Source organism: Bos indicus, chromosome 3, assembly GCF_029378745.1.
Source record: "Bos indicus isolate NIAB-ARS_2022 breed Sahiwal x Tharparkar chromosome 3, NIAB-ARS_B.indTharparkar_mat_pri_1.0, whole genome shotgun sequence".
Taxonomy (NCBI): Eukaryota; Metazoa; Chordata; class Mammalia; order Artiodactyla; family Bovidae; genus Bos; species Bos indicus.
In genome coordinates, this window is record NC_091762.1 from 50,576,500 (window position 1) to 50,593,283 (window position 16,784).

Consider the following 16,784-nt stretch of genomic DNA (forward strand, 5'->3'; position numbering starts at 1 on the left):
TAAGAATACACAATGAGGAAAAGATAGTTATCCTCAAAAATAGTTTTGGGAAATCCAGATATTCACATGAAAAAGAATTAAACTGGACCCCCATCTTACACCATACACAAATATTAACTCATAATGGATAAAAGATTTAAAAGTCTTGAAATCATAAAATTCCTGGAAGACAACATAGAGAAATGCTTCTTGATACTGGTCTTGGCAATGATTATTTGGATTTGACAACAAAAGCAAAGGCAAGAAATATTACCCTTTTGTTAATTGCTTCCTTTGTTGCCCTCTGGTCTTCCTTTGCTATTTTTTTTTAAATGGCAAAAAAAATAGTGGTATACTTTAAGTTTTTTCTCTTTATCTTTTGTGAGCCTACTAGAGATTTTTCTTTGTGGTTACCACAAGGGTTACATAAAACATCTTATAGTTAGAACAGTCTATTGTGAGGCAATAACAACTTAGTCATATACAAAAACTCTACACTTTTACTTCTCCTCTCATATTTTATGCCATTGATGCCACACTTTAGTTTATATAGTAATCCATTAACAAGTTATTGCAGCTATAGTTCTTTTTAATACTATTGTCTTTTAACTTTTATACCTAAAGTTAAAAGCACCATCACTACAGTATTATTCTGAATTTGACTATTTACTTTTCCTTTTAGTAAGTTTTCACGTTACTAATTAGTAGTCTTTTGTTTCAACTTGAAGAACTTCCTTCAACATTTCTTATAAGGCAGTGGTGAAGAACTCAGATTTTGTCTGGGAAAATCTTTGTCTCCTTTTCTGAAGAACAGTTTTTTGTTTTTGTTTTTTAATTGGAGGATAATTGCTTTACAATGTTGTATTGGTCCCTGCTATACACATCAACATGAATCAGCCATGGCTATACATATGTCCCCTCCCTCTTATACTCCTTTCCCATTCCCCAACCCATCCCACCCGTCTAGGTTGTCAGAGAGCACCGGGTTGAACTCCCTGCATCATATAGCAAATCCCCACTATCTATTTTACATATGGTAATGTATATATTTCAATGCTACTGTCAATTCGTCCCACCTTCTCCTTTCCCACTGTTTTCACAATTCTGTTCTCAATGTCTGTGTCTCTATTGCTACCCTGCAAACAGGTTCATTAGTACCATTTTTCTAGATTCTATATATCTGCATTAATATATGACATTTGTTTTTCTCTTTCTGACTTACTTCACTCCCTGTAACAGGCTCTAGGTTCATCCATCTCACTAGAACTGACTCAAATCTGTTCCTTTTATGGCTGAGTAATATTCCATTGTACATCTATACCACAACTTCTTTATCCATTCATCTGTTGATGGACATCTACATTGCTTCCATGTCCTAATTATTGTAAATAGTGCTGCCATGAATATTTGGGTGCATGTGTCACTTTGAATTAGGGCTTTCTCAGGGTAGATGCCCAGTAGTGAAATAGCTGGGTCACATGGTGGGTTTTTTTTTTTTTTTTTTGAATTTTTAATCTTTCTCATGTGTTCCCCATCCTGAACCCTCCTACCTCCTCCCTCCCCATACCATCCCCCTGGGTCGTCCCAGTGCAATTTGGGAGAATGGCATTGAAACATGTGAAATGTCATGTATGAAACGAGATGCCAGTCCAGGTTCAATGCACGATGCTGGATGCTTGGGGCTGGTGCACATGGTGGTTTTATTCCCAGTTTTTAAAGAAGTCTCCATACTGTTCTCCAAAGTAGATGTATCAATTTACATTCCTACCAACTTTGAAGTTGTATTGTTGTGCAAGAGTGTTCCCTTTTCTCCACATCCTCTCCAGCATTTATTGTTTGTAAATTTTATTATGATGGCTATTCTGACTGGTGTGAGGTAATACCTCATTGTAGTTTTGATTTCCATTTTTCTAATAATAAGCAATGCTGAACATTTTTTTTTCATGTGTCTATTGGCCATCTATATGTCTTCTGAAGGACAGTTTTGCCGAGTATAGTGTTAGTTGGCTTTTTTTTTTTTCTTTCAGTACTCTGAATATATCATCCTTTTCCCTTCTGGTCTGCTAGGTTTCTGTGGAGACATCTGCTGATATCCTTATGGAAGTTCCCTAGAATATAAGGAGTTGGTTTTCTCATACTGCTTTCAAAATTCTCTTGTCTTTGAATTTTAACAACTTTATTATAATGTGTTTCAGGGTAATCTTCTTTGAGTTGATCTTGCTTTTGGTCCTTCAAGCTTCATGTACCTGGCTGTCTAGATCTTTCTCAAAATTCGGGAAGTTTTCAGCCACTAGATTTTGAATAAACTTTATGCCTCTTTCTGGCTCTCTTCTCCTTCTGAAATTCAATGATGTTTATTTTCATTTGCTTGAGATTATCACATAATTCACGCAGGCTTTCTTCACTCTTTTTTACCTCACTCTTTCTTCTTGTTCCCTGGGTTGGGAAGACCCCTGGGAGAAGGGAAAGGCTACTCCAGTATTCCAGCCTAGAGAATTCCATGAACTGTACAGTCCATGGGGTTGCAAAGAATCAGACATGACTGAGCAACCTTTACTTTCTTCTTGTAACTAGCTAATTTCAAAGGAGTTTGCTGATGTTTTTGAAGCTATTAAAATTTTCAGTTCTAACATTGTATTTTTCAGGTCCAGTTCTGTTTACTTCTTTTTTACTTTATTGAATGATGAAATGAAGTGAAGTCGTCCAGTCGTGTCCGACTCTTTGCGACCCCATGGACAGTAGCCCACCAGGCTCCGCCGTCCATGGGATTTTTCAGGCAAGAATACTGGAGTGGGCTGCCATTTCCTTCTCCAGGTGATCTTCCCAACCCAGGGATCGAACCCAGGTCTCCTGCATTGCAGACAGACACTTTTATCATCTGAGCCACCAGGGTATAATGTAAACCAATTAAAATCACTTGGGTCCAAGATGACAAGTCAAATTCAAGTAAACCTTATTGAATGATGATTATTGTTTATTCCTATAAATACTCTTTATTCTTGATATTTGTTTTTTAACATGATTAAGCTATTCAGAAACAATTTTTATTCTTTCAGGTCTCAATTTTAGTATCTGTGTGGTACCAGGGTAGCATTTAGTTTAGGATTTACTTCTCCACTCCTGAGGCAAAACTTTTGACAATTCCACCTGATGCCCTGAAAATGATGAGATTTTTCCACCCTCACTGGTGGGAAGAGAAATTATTCTTAGATTTGTCTGCTGCTACTGCAGCTGCTAAGTCGCTTCAGTCGTGTCCGACTCTGTGCAACCCCATACACGGCAGCCGACCAGGATCCCCCGTCCCTGGGATTCTCCAGGAAAGAACACTGGAGTGGATTGCCATTTCCTTCTCCAATTCATAAAAGTAAAAAGTGAAAGTGAAGTCACTCAGTCGTGTTCAACTCTAAGTGACCCCATGGACTGCAGCCTACCAGGCTCCTCCATCCATGGGATTTTCCAGGCAATTGTCTGATCTCTCTCCAATTAGGTCAGGTGGTTCTTTCCCTGGATTTGTGTAGTTTTCTCATATATATTCACTGATCATTACTTACTAGTAAACTTGATGGGAATTGTTTGTAGATTTCAAGAGTTGTCTCTGTGCAGCTCCCTCCTCTCTAGTACTCTGCCCTATTAACTCTAGCTTCGAAGACTCTCCTGATTCCTATCCTGTCCCTTCAGTTCAGGATAACCGATAACTTCTGCTTTGATTTCCCCAGGGCTCCTTGTGCACTGCCTAGAAACTCTCTCCAGGTAATAAGCTGGTGGAAATGGAGGGTTTGCTGGGTCCTTTTCCCCTATAAGGAATCATTGTTCATTGTTGCCTGAAATCCAGTGTCTTGAAAAGTGTCATTTCATGTTCTTCCTTTAATCAGTTGAAGGTGATTTCTGAAAATGGTTCACTATTTACTGGAGCCAAAAAACTCCACAAAATCATGCAAATAAAGAGGCTTGAGTCTTTGTGTCCAAACTTTAAGAACACTGACAAAATTACTCAGGTCATCAATAGTCTGCATGTCCAAAAAGCCACCAAGTATCTGAAAGATGCCACACTACAGAAGCAAGGTATGCCATTCTGTTACAATTGTTCAGTTCAGTTCAGTCGCTAAGTCAAGTCCGACTCTTTGTGATCCCATGGATTGCAGCAGAACGGGATTTTCTGTCCTTCATCTCCTGGAATTTGCTTAAACTCATGTCTATTGAGTTGGTGATGCCATCCAATCATCTCATCCTCTGTCATCCCTTTCTCTTCCCGCCTTCAATCTTTCCCAGCATTAGGGGCTTTTCCAATGAGTTGGCTTTTCATATCAGGTGGCCAAAGTATTGCAGGTTCAACTTTGGCATTAGTCCTTTCAGTGAATATTCTTGGTTGATGTCCTTTAGGATTGACTGGCTTGATCTCCTTGCTGTCCAAGGGACTCTCAAGAGTCTTCTCTAGCACCACAGTTCAAAAGCATCAGTTCTTCTGTGCTCAGCCTTCTTTATGGTTCAACTCTTACATCCATACATGACTACTGAAAAAGCCAGTTGGCCAAATAAGTGGATAGAGCTAGACACAGAGTCAGTGGCCCAAAAAGAGTGCTACAAATGCTTAAAAATGCAAAGAGAAATGTTTAACTTACAGGTTTAGATGTAGGTTTTCTGGTCATTGAATACATCCAGGTGAAAAACATCCCCCAGGACGCACTGCAATGCTAGCATTGGATTAACCCATGCATGAGCATCTCTGCCACAAATTTTCCACAATTTGTTCTTGTGGAAAAATAAATTGCTCCTAAACCAGAAGAGGAGGCTGCATAGAAGAAAAATATATCCCAGATAAATCGAAGAGACAAAAGTTTATGAACTAGAAATACATTCAGCATAAAATAAGAGCAAATAAAAGTAAAAAGAAATAAAACCCCAAAACTGTTGTTTCATGTATTTTCATAGTCTTTTGATTATTTCAGGTAGGAGGATACATCTAGTCCTTGTAATTGCATTTTGACCCAAGGCAGAAATGCAGTTTGCTTAGTTTTTAGGATTAAGCATCTATGTTTATGAATAAGGCTAGTTTCTAATATCCCTTGTATTTTCTTTGTGAAGTGTTGGTATCTTATGGAAGTTTTGATAAATTTATGTTATTTTTCTAAGAATCTCTACTTTTAGATTATGCTTAAAGCAAATTAAAAATTATTCTTCAAAGATTTAATATTCTATTAATTTTTTAATGTCTGAAGCATGTAGGTACATACCCACTTTCATTACAATTATTGCTAATTACTGGCTTCTTTTTCACTTAATCAGCTCACCAGATATTTCTCAATTATACTAGTCTTTTGAAAAAACAACTTTTGGCTTTTTATATTCTATTTTATACTTGCTTTTTATTTAATTCAGTTTTCATACCATTATCATCTTTTTTATACTAATTTTGCTCATTTTAAAACTTCTAGATAGACGTTTAACTAATTCACTTTTAGTCTGTCTTTTTAAAGAAATGTTATCTATTGCTGGCTATAATAGACTTCTCTACTGTTTTAGCCGTACTCACACAAGCTTTGAAACACAGTACTATGCTATCAGTTCAGTGAAAGTGAGAAACAGATTTAAGGGCCTAGATCTGATAGATAGAGTGCCTGATGAACTATGGAATGAGGTTCGTGACATTGTACAGGAGACAGGGATCAAGACCATCCCCATGGAAAAGAAATGCAAAAAAGCAAAATGGCTATCTGGGGAGGCCTTACAAATACCTGTGAAAAGAAGAGAAGCGAAAAGCAAAGGAGAAAAGGAAAGATATAAACATCTGAATTCAGAGTTCCAAAGAATAGCAAGAAGAGATAAGAAAACCTTCTTCAGCGATCAATGCAAAGAAATAGAGGAAAACAACAGACTGGGAAAGACTAGAGATCTCTTCAAGAAAATTAGAGATACCAAAGGAACATTTCATGCAAAGATGGGCTCGATAAAGGACAGAAATGGTATGGACCTAACAGAAGCAGAAGATATTAAGACGAGATGGCAAGAATACACAGAACTGTACAAAAAAGATCTTCACGACCCAGATAATCACGATGGTGTGATCACTCACCTAGAGCCAGACATCCTGGAATATGAAGTCAAGTGGGCCTTAGAAAGCATCACTAAGAACAAAGCTAGTGGAGGTGACAGAATTCCAGTTGAGCTATTCCAAATCCTGAAAGATGATGCTATGAAAGTGCTGCACTCAATATGCCAGCAAATTTGGAAAACTCAGCAGTGGCCACAGGACTGGAAAAGGTCATTTTTCATTCCAATCCCAAAGAAAGGCAATGCCAAAGAATGCTCAAACTACCGCACAATTGCACTCATCTCACACACTAGTAAAGTAATGCTCAAAATTCTCCAAGCCAGGCTTCAGCAATATGTGAACTGTGAACTCCCTGATGTTCAAGCTGGTTTTAGAGAAGGAAGAGGAACCAGAGATCAAATTGGCAACATCCAGTGGATCATGGAAAAAGCAAGAGAGTTCCAGAAAAACATCTATTTCTGCTTTATTGACTATGCCAAAGCCTTTGACTGTGTGGATCACAATCAACTGTGGAAAATTCTGAAAGAGATGGGAATACCAGACCACCTGATCTACCTCTTGAGAAACCTGTATGCAGGTCAGGAAGCAACAATTAGAACTGGACATGGAACAACAGACTGGTTCCAAATAGGAAAAGGAGTACGTCAAAGCTGTATATTGTCACCCTGCTTATTTAACTTATATGCAGAGTACATCATGAGAAACGCTGGACTGGAAGAAACACAAGCTGAATTAAGATTGCCAGGAGAAATATCAATAACCTCAGATATGCAGATGACACCACCCTGATGGCAGAAAGTGAAGAGGAACTAAAAAGCCTCTTGATGAAAGTGAAAGAGGAGAGTGAAAAAGTTGGCTTAAAGCTCAAGATTCAGAAAACGAAGATCATGGCATCCGATCCCATCACTTCATGGGAAATAGATGGGGAAACAGTGGAAACAGTGTCAGACTTTATTTTTCTTGGCTCTAAAATCACTGCAGATGGTGACTGCAGCCATGAAATTAAAAGACGCTTACTCCTTGGAAGGAAAGTTATGACCAACCTAGATAGCATATTCAAAAGCAGAGACATTACTTTGCCAACAAAGGTCCATCTAGTCAAGGTTATGGTTTTTCTTGTGGTCATGTATGGATGTGAGAGCTGGACTGGGAAGAAGGCTGAGCACCAAAGAATTGATGCTTTTGAACTGTGGTGTTGGAGAAGACTCTTGAGAGTCCCTTGGACTGCAAGGAGATCCAACCAGTCCATTCTGAAGGAGATCAACCCTGGCATTTCTTTGGAAGGAATGATGCTAAAGCTGAAACTCCAGTACTTTGGCCAACTCACGTGAAGAGCTGACTCATTGGAAAAGACTGATGCTGGGAGGGATTGGGGGCAGGAGAAGGGCACGACAGAGGATGAGATGGCTGGATAGCATCACTGACTCGATGGACGTGAGTCTCAGTGAACTCCGAGAGCTGGTGATGGACAGGGAGGCCTGGCATGCTGTGATTCATGGGGTTGCAAAGAGTCGGACACGACTGAGTGACTGATCTGATCTGATCTGCATATCTGAGGTTACTGATATTTCTCTCGGCAATCTTGATTCCAGCTTGTGCTTCCTCCAGCCCTGCATTTCTCATGATGTACTCTGCATATAAGTTAAATAAGCACAGTGACAATATACAGCCTTGACGTACTGCTTTTCCTATTTGGAACCAGTCTGTTGTTCCATGTCCAGTTCTAACTGTTGCTTCCTGACCTGCATACAGGTTTCTCAAGAGGCAGGTCAGGTGGTCTGGTATTCCCATCTCTTTCAGAATTTTCCACAGTTGATTGTGATCCACACAGTCAAAGGCTTTGGCATAGTCAATAAAGCAGAAATAGATGTTTTTCTGGAACTCTCTTGCTTTTTCCATGATCCAGCGGATGTTGCCAATTTAATCTCTGGTTCCTCTGCCTTTTCTAAAACCAGCTTGAACATCTGGAAGTTCATAGTTCACCTATTGCTGAAGCCTGGCTTGGAGAATTTTGAGCATTACTTTACTAGTGTGTGAGACGAGTGCAATTGTGCGGTAGTTTGAGCATTCTTTGGCATTGCCTTTCTTTGGGATTGGAATGAAAAATGACCTTTTCCAGTCCTGTGGCCACTGCTGAGTTTTCCAAATTTGCTGGCATATTGAGTGCAGCACTTTCACAGCATCATCTTTCAGGATTTGAAATAGCTCCACTGGAATTCCATCACCTCCACTAGCTTTGTTCGTAGTGATGCTTTCTAAGGCCCACTTGACTTCACATTCCAGGATGTCTGGCTCTAGGTGAGTGATCACACCATCGTGATTATCTGGGTCGTGAAGATCTTTTTTGTACAGTGTTTCTATGTATTCTTGCCACCTCTTCTTAATATCTTCTGCTTCTGTAAGATCCATACCATTTCTATCCTTAATCGAGCCCATCTTTGCATGAAATGTCCCCTTGTATCTAATTTTCTTGAAGAGATCTCTAGTCTTTCCCATTCTGTTGTTTTCCTCTATTTCTTTGCATTGATTGCTGAAGAAGGTTTTCTTATCTCTTCTTGCCATTCTTTGGAACTCTGCATTCAGATGCTTATATCTTTCCTTTTCTCCTTTGCTCTTTGCTTCTCTTCTCTTCACAGCTATTTGTAAGGCCTCCTCAGACAGCCATTTTGCTTTTTTTGCATTTCTTTTCCATGGGGATGGTCTTGATCCCTGTCTCCTGTACAATGTCACGAACCTCTGTCCATAGTTCATCAGGCACTATCTATCAGATCTAGGCACTTAAATCTATTTCTCACTTCCACTGTATAATCATAAGGGATTTGATTCAGGTCATACCTGAATGGTCTAGTGGTTTTCCCTACTTTCTTTAATTTAAGTCTGAATTTGGTAATAAGGAGTTCATGATCTGAGCCACAGTCAGCTCCCGGTCTTGTTTTTGCTGACTGTATAGAGCTTCTCCATCTTTGGCGGCAAAGAATATAATCAATCTGATTTCAGTGTTGACCATCTGGTGATGTCCATGTGTAGAGTCTTCTCTTGTGTTGTTGGAAAAAGGAGTTTGCTATGATCAGTGCATTTTCTTGGCAAAACGCTATTAGTCTTTGCCCTGCTTCATTCCGTATTCCAAGGCCAAATTTGCCTGTTACTCCATGTGTGTCTTGACTTCCTACTTTTGCATTCCAGTCCCCTATAATGAAAAGGACATCTTTTTTGGGTGTTAGTTCCAAAAGGTCTTGTAGGTCTTCACAGAACCATTCAACTTCAGCTTCTTCAGCGTTACTGGTTGGGGCATAGGCTTGGATTACTGTGATATTGAATGGTTTGCCTTGGAAACGAACAGAGATCATTCTGTTGTTTTTGAGATTGCATCCAAGTACTGCATTTCTTGCTATACTTCAGTACTGTGCTATACTTCATTTCAAAACATTTATTATTTTTCCATTATTCCTTTTTTGACTAATGAGTTAATCAGAAATGTGTTTCTTACTTTCAAACATACAGGGATTTTTCTATGTATCTTCTTATTATTTATTTCTAACTTTAAAATGTTATGGTCAATCTCATAGTTCTGTCCACTTAGAAGACTTCCCCTAAACACTGCTATAGTTTAGCAACATTCCATATTTTGTTTCATGCAACATATGGAGTCAATTCCCCTTTAATCCAAGTCTAAGCTTTTCCTTCCTCCATCAGCCATCTTATAGACCATCCCCCCAATAAAGCCATGTAGGTGTGAGCTAAAGGAGACATCTTACTGTAATAGAGATAGTGATATGCGGGTCTAGCTCCCTTTTTCATGTACTCTATTTGTACCTTCCAAACTCCCCAAGTTTGGTCTCTGAACTATCATTTTCATTGTTTAATAGATTGCTACTAAATTAGCTCATAATGGAAGCTCTTGTAAAAGTTGCTTGATGTCTCATGCACATGTGCTCAATAGCATGTCAGGAGATGCTTTTCAAAAAGCATATAATTCTCTGCTGCAAAAATTATGACCTTGCTCCAGAACCCTAGGGATTTGTGCTATAGCTCTCTCATTAAAGCTTGTGAGAGATTCCTCTTAATGTTTTTATCTACCATGGATCCTCTACTACCAAGGGATCTGCCAAATTATATGATCTGAGGAGCACAGCAACTTGCATTGCAGCCTGGACCTACCGTAGAATCTTCCTCACTCAAATCTGACAGCCTTCTAAATTTCAAAATAAATGGTTTGGAGCAGTATATACTGTTTCCAAAATTCAAATGGATCCATCAAGTGTTGTGTCCCCTAGTATGGAGTACCTGGTGTAATAACTTGCTCTTTACTTAGAAGGGTTGTTTCATCAATTCCTGGACAACCAGAATCTCAAAGATGTCAATGATGTGGCAGGTGTCTGAATCTTTACAGACTTATCTTTCACTCTCTAGCAAGTATGTATCTCACTAGAGTTTCAAGAGTTTTTGTCATTTCCTGCTTGCCAAGTCTGACTAGTATGTCATTATATACTAAATATACAGAATCATGCACCAGCGAAATGGTTTTATGGACTATCAAGACAATTGAGGTCCCTGCAGATTACTTTGACAAATTTCAGGAGCATTAATATAGACTCAAGACAGCTTGTATGTACTGCTGACATGATTATTTTTTTTAACTGAAGTACAGCTGATTTACAATGGTGTATTAGTTTCTGCTGTACAGAAAAGTGATTCAGTTATACATAAATATATATATTCTTTTCCATATTGCTTTCCATTATGGTTTATTACAGGATATTGAGTATATTTCCTTCTGCTATACAGTGGGACCTTATTGTTTATCTATGTTACATAAAGTATTTTATATCTGCTAATCCAAAACTCCTAATTTATCCTACCCTACACCCTTGGTAACCGTAAGTTTGTTTTCTAAGTCTGTGAGTCTGTTTCATAAATAAATTCATTTGTGTCATATTTTAGATTACATATATAAGTGATATCATAAGGTATTTGTCTTTTTATGACTTACTTCACTTAGTATGATAATGTCTAGGTCCATCCATGATACTGCCAATGGCATTATTTCACGTTTTTTTATGACCCAGTAGTAGTTCATCATGTATATATACCACATCTTCTTTATCCATTCATCTGTTGATGGACATTTAGGTTGCTTCCATTTTTTTCTCAGTTATTGTAAATAGTACTGCTATGAACATTGGGGTGCATATATCTTTTCAAATTAGAGTTTTATCAGGAAATCCAAGGAGTGGGATTGCTGGATTATATGGCAACTCTATTTTTAGTTTTTTAAGGAACTTCCACACTATTCTCCCTTGAACATAGTAGCTGCACCAATTTATGTTCCCACCAACAGTGTACGTTCCCACCAACAGTTCTCCACATCCTCTCCAGCATTTGTTATTTGTAGACTTTTTAGTAATAGCCATTCTGACTGGTGTGGGATGGTAACTCATTGTAATTTTGATTTGAATTTCTCTAATTAGCAATGTTGAGCATCTTTTCATGTATCTCTTGGGCATCTGTATGTCTTCTTTGGAGTAATGTCTATTTAGGTCTTCAGTTTTTTGATTGGGTTGTTTGTTTTTTTGCTATTAGGTTATATGAGCCATATGTACATTTTAGAAATTAAGCCCTTGTCAGCTGCTTCATTTGCTAATATTTTCTCCCAGTCTGTAGTTTATCTTTTCATTTTGTTTATGGTTCCCTTTGCTGTGCAAAAGCATATAAGTTGATTAGGTCCCATTTATATTTGCTTTTACTTCTATTGCCTTGGGAGACTGACCTAGAAAACATTGGTACAATTTATTGATGACCCTATTTAAAAGCAAATTGCAAAAAATAAATAAATAAAAGCAACTTGCTTTTGATCTTTTACTTATGAGAACTGATAGAATGGTTTTGAAGATCAATAGCTGAATATGAAGTGCCAGGCTATGTTGATCTCTAAATAAAGATACCACATCTAGCATAGCCGCCATTTGTTTAACTTTAGTTAAAAACTATCTTCTACACCTCACCTGGGAACACTCAAGTGAAGTGAATAAAAATATAATGCATCCTTTAAATTGTTCATGTTGGCACTAATCTCAGCAATTCCACCTAGGTTGCAGTGTCACTTCTGATTTTCTGTTGGCTGGAAAAGAGGTACAAAGGTTTCTAACTGAACTTTCATACCTTGGTGGTTTTTGGTCAACTGCTAAGTATATGCATCCCAATTGTGTATACAGGGGACAGAGAAATAATCAAAAGGTGGATTTGTAGATCCCTGGACCCACTGAGTATGCTTGGGTCAGGGCTCCATTTATCACCTGGCTTTCATGAGCCTCTACTTCAACTGAGGAGCTAGGCATTTGGGGTCTCTAGTAATAATGTTAGTTCATATCCTGTATCTAACAACTCTATAAAGGTCTGACTCCAGACAAATAAAAGTATTTTAAAATGTTGGCAGTCAGTCTCACAATACTGTTATTATATCCTCATAATTTTTAGAGCTTTCCATGTCTCTTGGGTTATACCATTTTGTGGATTCATAAGATGATGCCACATTTCTCTCCTAATTTTTGAAATTTTTTTCATAAATTTGAAGGTGCATTTAAAAAAAAATTTTTTTTGAGGCCATGACACATGGTTTGTGGGATCTTAGTTCCTTGATCAGGAATCAAACCCTGGCCCATGGCAGTGAAAAGCCTGCATCCTAACCACTGGACCACCAGGGAATTCCCTGAGGGTACATTTCTGACCATGCCTAGCAGGCCTAGATTTTACTAACTCCAAGCTGATATGCCCAATTCTTTCATCATTTTTCAAATGCATTGTCAATCAGAATAAAAGTAGCAGTTCCCTACATTGTTAAGAAGATCTAGTTAAGATAATTAATGAAAGTGGCTACACTAAACAACAGACTTTCAACATAGACCAAATAGCCTTCGATTGAAAGAAGATACCATGCAGGTATCTGCATATATATTTCATAGATAGATAGGAGAAGTCAATACCTGGCTTCAAAGTGGCAAAGACTGGTTCACCTTCTGTCAGGGGGAGGGCTAAAGCAGATGGTGACTTGAAGCCAATGCTCATTTTCCATTCTGAAAATCCCATAGCCCTTAAAAATTATGCTAAATTTACTCTGCCTGTGCTCTGTAAATGCAACAATAAATCCTGGATGGCAATACATCTGTCTACAACACAGTTTACTGAATATCTGAATCCAACCGTTGTGACCTACTGCTCAGAAAAAAGATTTCTTTCAAAAATCTTTACTACTGCTCATTTACAAAGGACTTGGCCACTAAGAGCTTGGATGGAGATGTATAACCAGATTAATGTTGTCTTTATGGCTGTTTAACACAACATCCATTCTGTAGCCCACAGATCAAGGAGCAATTTCTACTTTCAAAGAGTTATTACTTGAGAAATAAATTTTTCTAAGGCTATAGCTGAGTGATTCCTCTGATGAATCTAAGCAAAGGAAACTGAAAATCTTCCAGAAAGGATTCACTATGCTAAATGACATTAAGAACATTACTGATTCAAAATATCATTACTGAGTCAAAATATCAACATTCACAGGAATTTGGAAGAAGTTGATCCCAACCCTCTTGGATGACTTGGAAGTGTTTAAGACTTTAGTGGGGGAAGCAGCAGGAGAACTAGAATTAGAAGTGGAGCCTGAAGTATGTCAAGGCTGTATATTGTCACCTCGCTTATTTAACTTATGCAGAGTACATCATATGAAATGCCAGGCTGGATAAAGCACAAGTTGGAATTAAGATTGCTGGGGGAAATATCAATAACCTCAGATACGCAAATGACACCATCCTTATGGCAGAAAGCAAAGAACTTAAGAGCCTCTTGATGAAAGTGAGAGGAGAGTGAAAAAGCTGGCTTAAAACTCAACATTCAAAAAATGAAGATCATGGCATCCAGTCCCATCATTTCATGGCAAATAGATGGGGAAACAATGGAAACAATGACAGACTTTATTTTCTTGGGCTCCAAAATCACTGCAGATGGTGACTGAAGCCATGAAATTAAAAGAAGTTTGTTCCTTGGAAGAAAAGCTATGACCAACCTAGAAAGCATATTAAAAAGCAGAGACATTACTTTGCCATCAAAGGTCTGCTAGTCAAAGCTATGGTTTTTCCAGTAGTCATGTATGGATGTGCTGCTGCTGCTGCTAAGTCACTTCAGTCGTGTCCGACTCTGTGCCACACCATAGACAGCAGCCCACCAGGCTCCTCCGTCCCTGGGATTCTCCAGGCAAGAGTATTTGAGTGGGGTGCCATTGCCTTCTCCATGTATGGATGTGAGAGTTGGACTATAAAGAATGCTGAGTGCTGAAGAATTGATGCTTTTGAACTGTGGTATTGGAGAAGACTCTTGAGAGTCTCTTGGACTACAAGGAGATCCAACCCGTCAATCCTGAAGGAAATCAGTCTTGAATATTTATTGAAAGGACTAATGCTGAAGCTGAAGCTCCAATACTTTGGCCACCTGATGTGAAGAACTGACTCCTTGGAAATGACCCTGATGCTGAGAAAGACTGAAGGTGGGAGAAGGGGACGACAGAAGATGAGATGGTTGGATGGTATCACTGACTCTATGGACGTGAGTTTGAGCAAGCTCCAGGAGCTGGTGATGGACACAGAAGCCTGACGTGCTATAGTCCATGGGGTGGCAAAGAGTTGGACACGATTGAGCAACCTAACCGAACTGAAGTTTTGACGGAACTGCCACAATCTCAAGATGAAAGAATGGTTACTTCTTATGGATGAGCAAAGAGAGTAATTTCTTGGAATAGAACCTACTCCTGGTGAAGATGCTGTAAAGCTTGTTGAAATGACAACAAAGGACTTAGAATATTACATAAACTTAGCTGATAAAGCCGGATTTGAGAGAATTGAGTCCAGTTCTGAAAGAAGTCCTACTGTTGGTAATGTTATCAAACAGCACTGTATGTTACAGAGAATTGTTTGTTAAAGAGCAAATCAATCAATGTGACAATCTTCATTGTTGTCTTATTTCAAGAAATTGCCACAGCCACCCCCAACATTCAGCAACCACCAAGGGAGAGGCAAGATCCTTCAGCAGAAAAAAGATTATGACTTGCTGAAGGCGCAGGTAATAGTTAGCATTTTTTAGTAATAAAAGCATTTTAAAATTAAGGCATGTACATTGATTTTTTTAGACATAATGCTATACAGACTAACATACATAGTTATGTAAACATAACAAATTATGTTTCTTTACTGTGATTTAATTTCTTTACTGCTTTATTGCAATGGTCTGGAACTGAAGCTGCAATATCTCTGAGGTATGCCTGTAATATCTACTTTACAAAATTGTTATGTGGATTAAATGAGTCAACAAATATGAAGAGCTTAAAATAGTGCCTGATAAGTGGTAAACATTTAACAAAAGTTAGCCATTATTAGTACAATTATGAACCTGTGGCAGAATGAGCTCTGAATTCATATTACTTCTTTTAAAAATAAAGTATCACTAGAAAAATAAGCAAATAATATGGGAGTCTGATTGAAAATATAAGTTATTCAATGTACTTATGCATTTTAATAATGATTTCTAAGTAAAAGATAAAAGGAACATAGCAAGTTCAAACCAGAATAATGAATAAATTGAATTAATTTACACAAAAAGTATAAGTAAGCTTTAAAAGAAAGAACTTTCTTTAAAAATCTTAAAATATAAAATTTATTTAAAAGCAATAAAATAGCAGTTTATATGAAGTAGGAACTACATATAATAAGTAAACACTACACAGTACCAAAAATTCCACTTTTCATCACATCAGCGTCTTCTTTTAACTATAAATTTTCTCCCTGGAATAATGCAAAGTAATAGATTATTATTTGAAATCATGATTTAACATTAAAAATCCACTTTAATAATCAGGGGCATAATTTAAAACAAGAGTGGAGAATATTTAGTCAATTGAAAAACAAGAATCAGAAAGTCAGTAATGGATTGCATGGATGGAAAAAGCAAATAATTCTGGTTGCGGGTGGGGTCAGGAGGGAGTGAAAGATTAAATTAAATTGATAAAGTCAATGAAAAACAGAAGAGAGAAAAAAGAGAGAAGAGAGAAAAACAGAGCAGGAAAAAAAAAGGACAGAAATGCTTGTACAAAGAAGTAGCACAGTATAGAAAAGTAGAAAAATAGAGGGAAATGTCTCAGGAGATTCTAAAACTACAGGTCAAATATTCTTGTCATATCTTGATCTTTACCTGGGCTAGGAATTTGAAAATGTTACCATGTCTCTAAGTATTTATTTGTACTCCCACTTCATCCTTTTTTTCCTTACACTTTTAATTGTTACCTAATCACTGATTTTCTCATTCTTATTTTTTATCTTACTGCATGGTATACAGACCATATTTTGAAAACTGCTTTTTTTTTTTTGAAAACAAAATGGATAAACAATACTTCTTTCAAATTCCTAATAAACTGTCAATCAGCTAATTAACTCACAACACTTCCACTGCTTTAAAGCAGGAGTTTTTAACTTGACATTTGTGTGAACTCTTGAAATTGTGTTCAAAATTGTGTGTGTGTGTAACTTTTTGTGAGTTTTTGAAGCTTTTGTCAAAACCTGAAAGCAAAATACTACTCTGCTAGAGGCTTTATTGTGAATGGAACTGACAAAATAATTAACCATTAAGAAAATCCAAGAAAGGAAACTAACAATGTGGGATCTCAGTTCCTTGACCAGGGGATGAATCCAGTAAAAGCCTGGAATCCTAACCACTAGGC

At 37.7% G+C, this 16,784-nt stretch overlaps 1 protein-coding gene across 9 annotated transcripts in view; it reads right to left on the bottom strand.

Moving 5' to 3' along the window:
* Positions 1-16,784, bottom strand: part of CCDC18 (coiled-coil domain containing 18) — a 173,212-nt gene that overhangs the window by 44,876 nt on the left and 111,552 nt on the right. For 7 of the 9 annotated variants that reach the window (XM_070786084.1, XM_070786086.1, XM_070786085.1 and 4 more), the window contains one exon: positions 1,962-15,852. The exons of the other annotated variants lie outside the window; for them this stretch is intronic. In XM_070786084.1, the coding sequence (XP_070642185.1) occupies positions 15,838-15,852 (15 nt within the window). In that variant the 3' untranslated portion in view covers positions 1,962-15,837. Of the gene's footprint in view, positions 1-1,961; positions 15,853-16,784 lie in introns of those variants that run through there. 9 annotated transcript variants of the gene reach the window in all.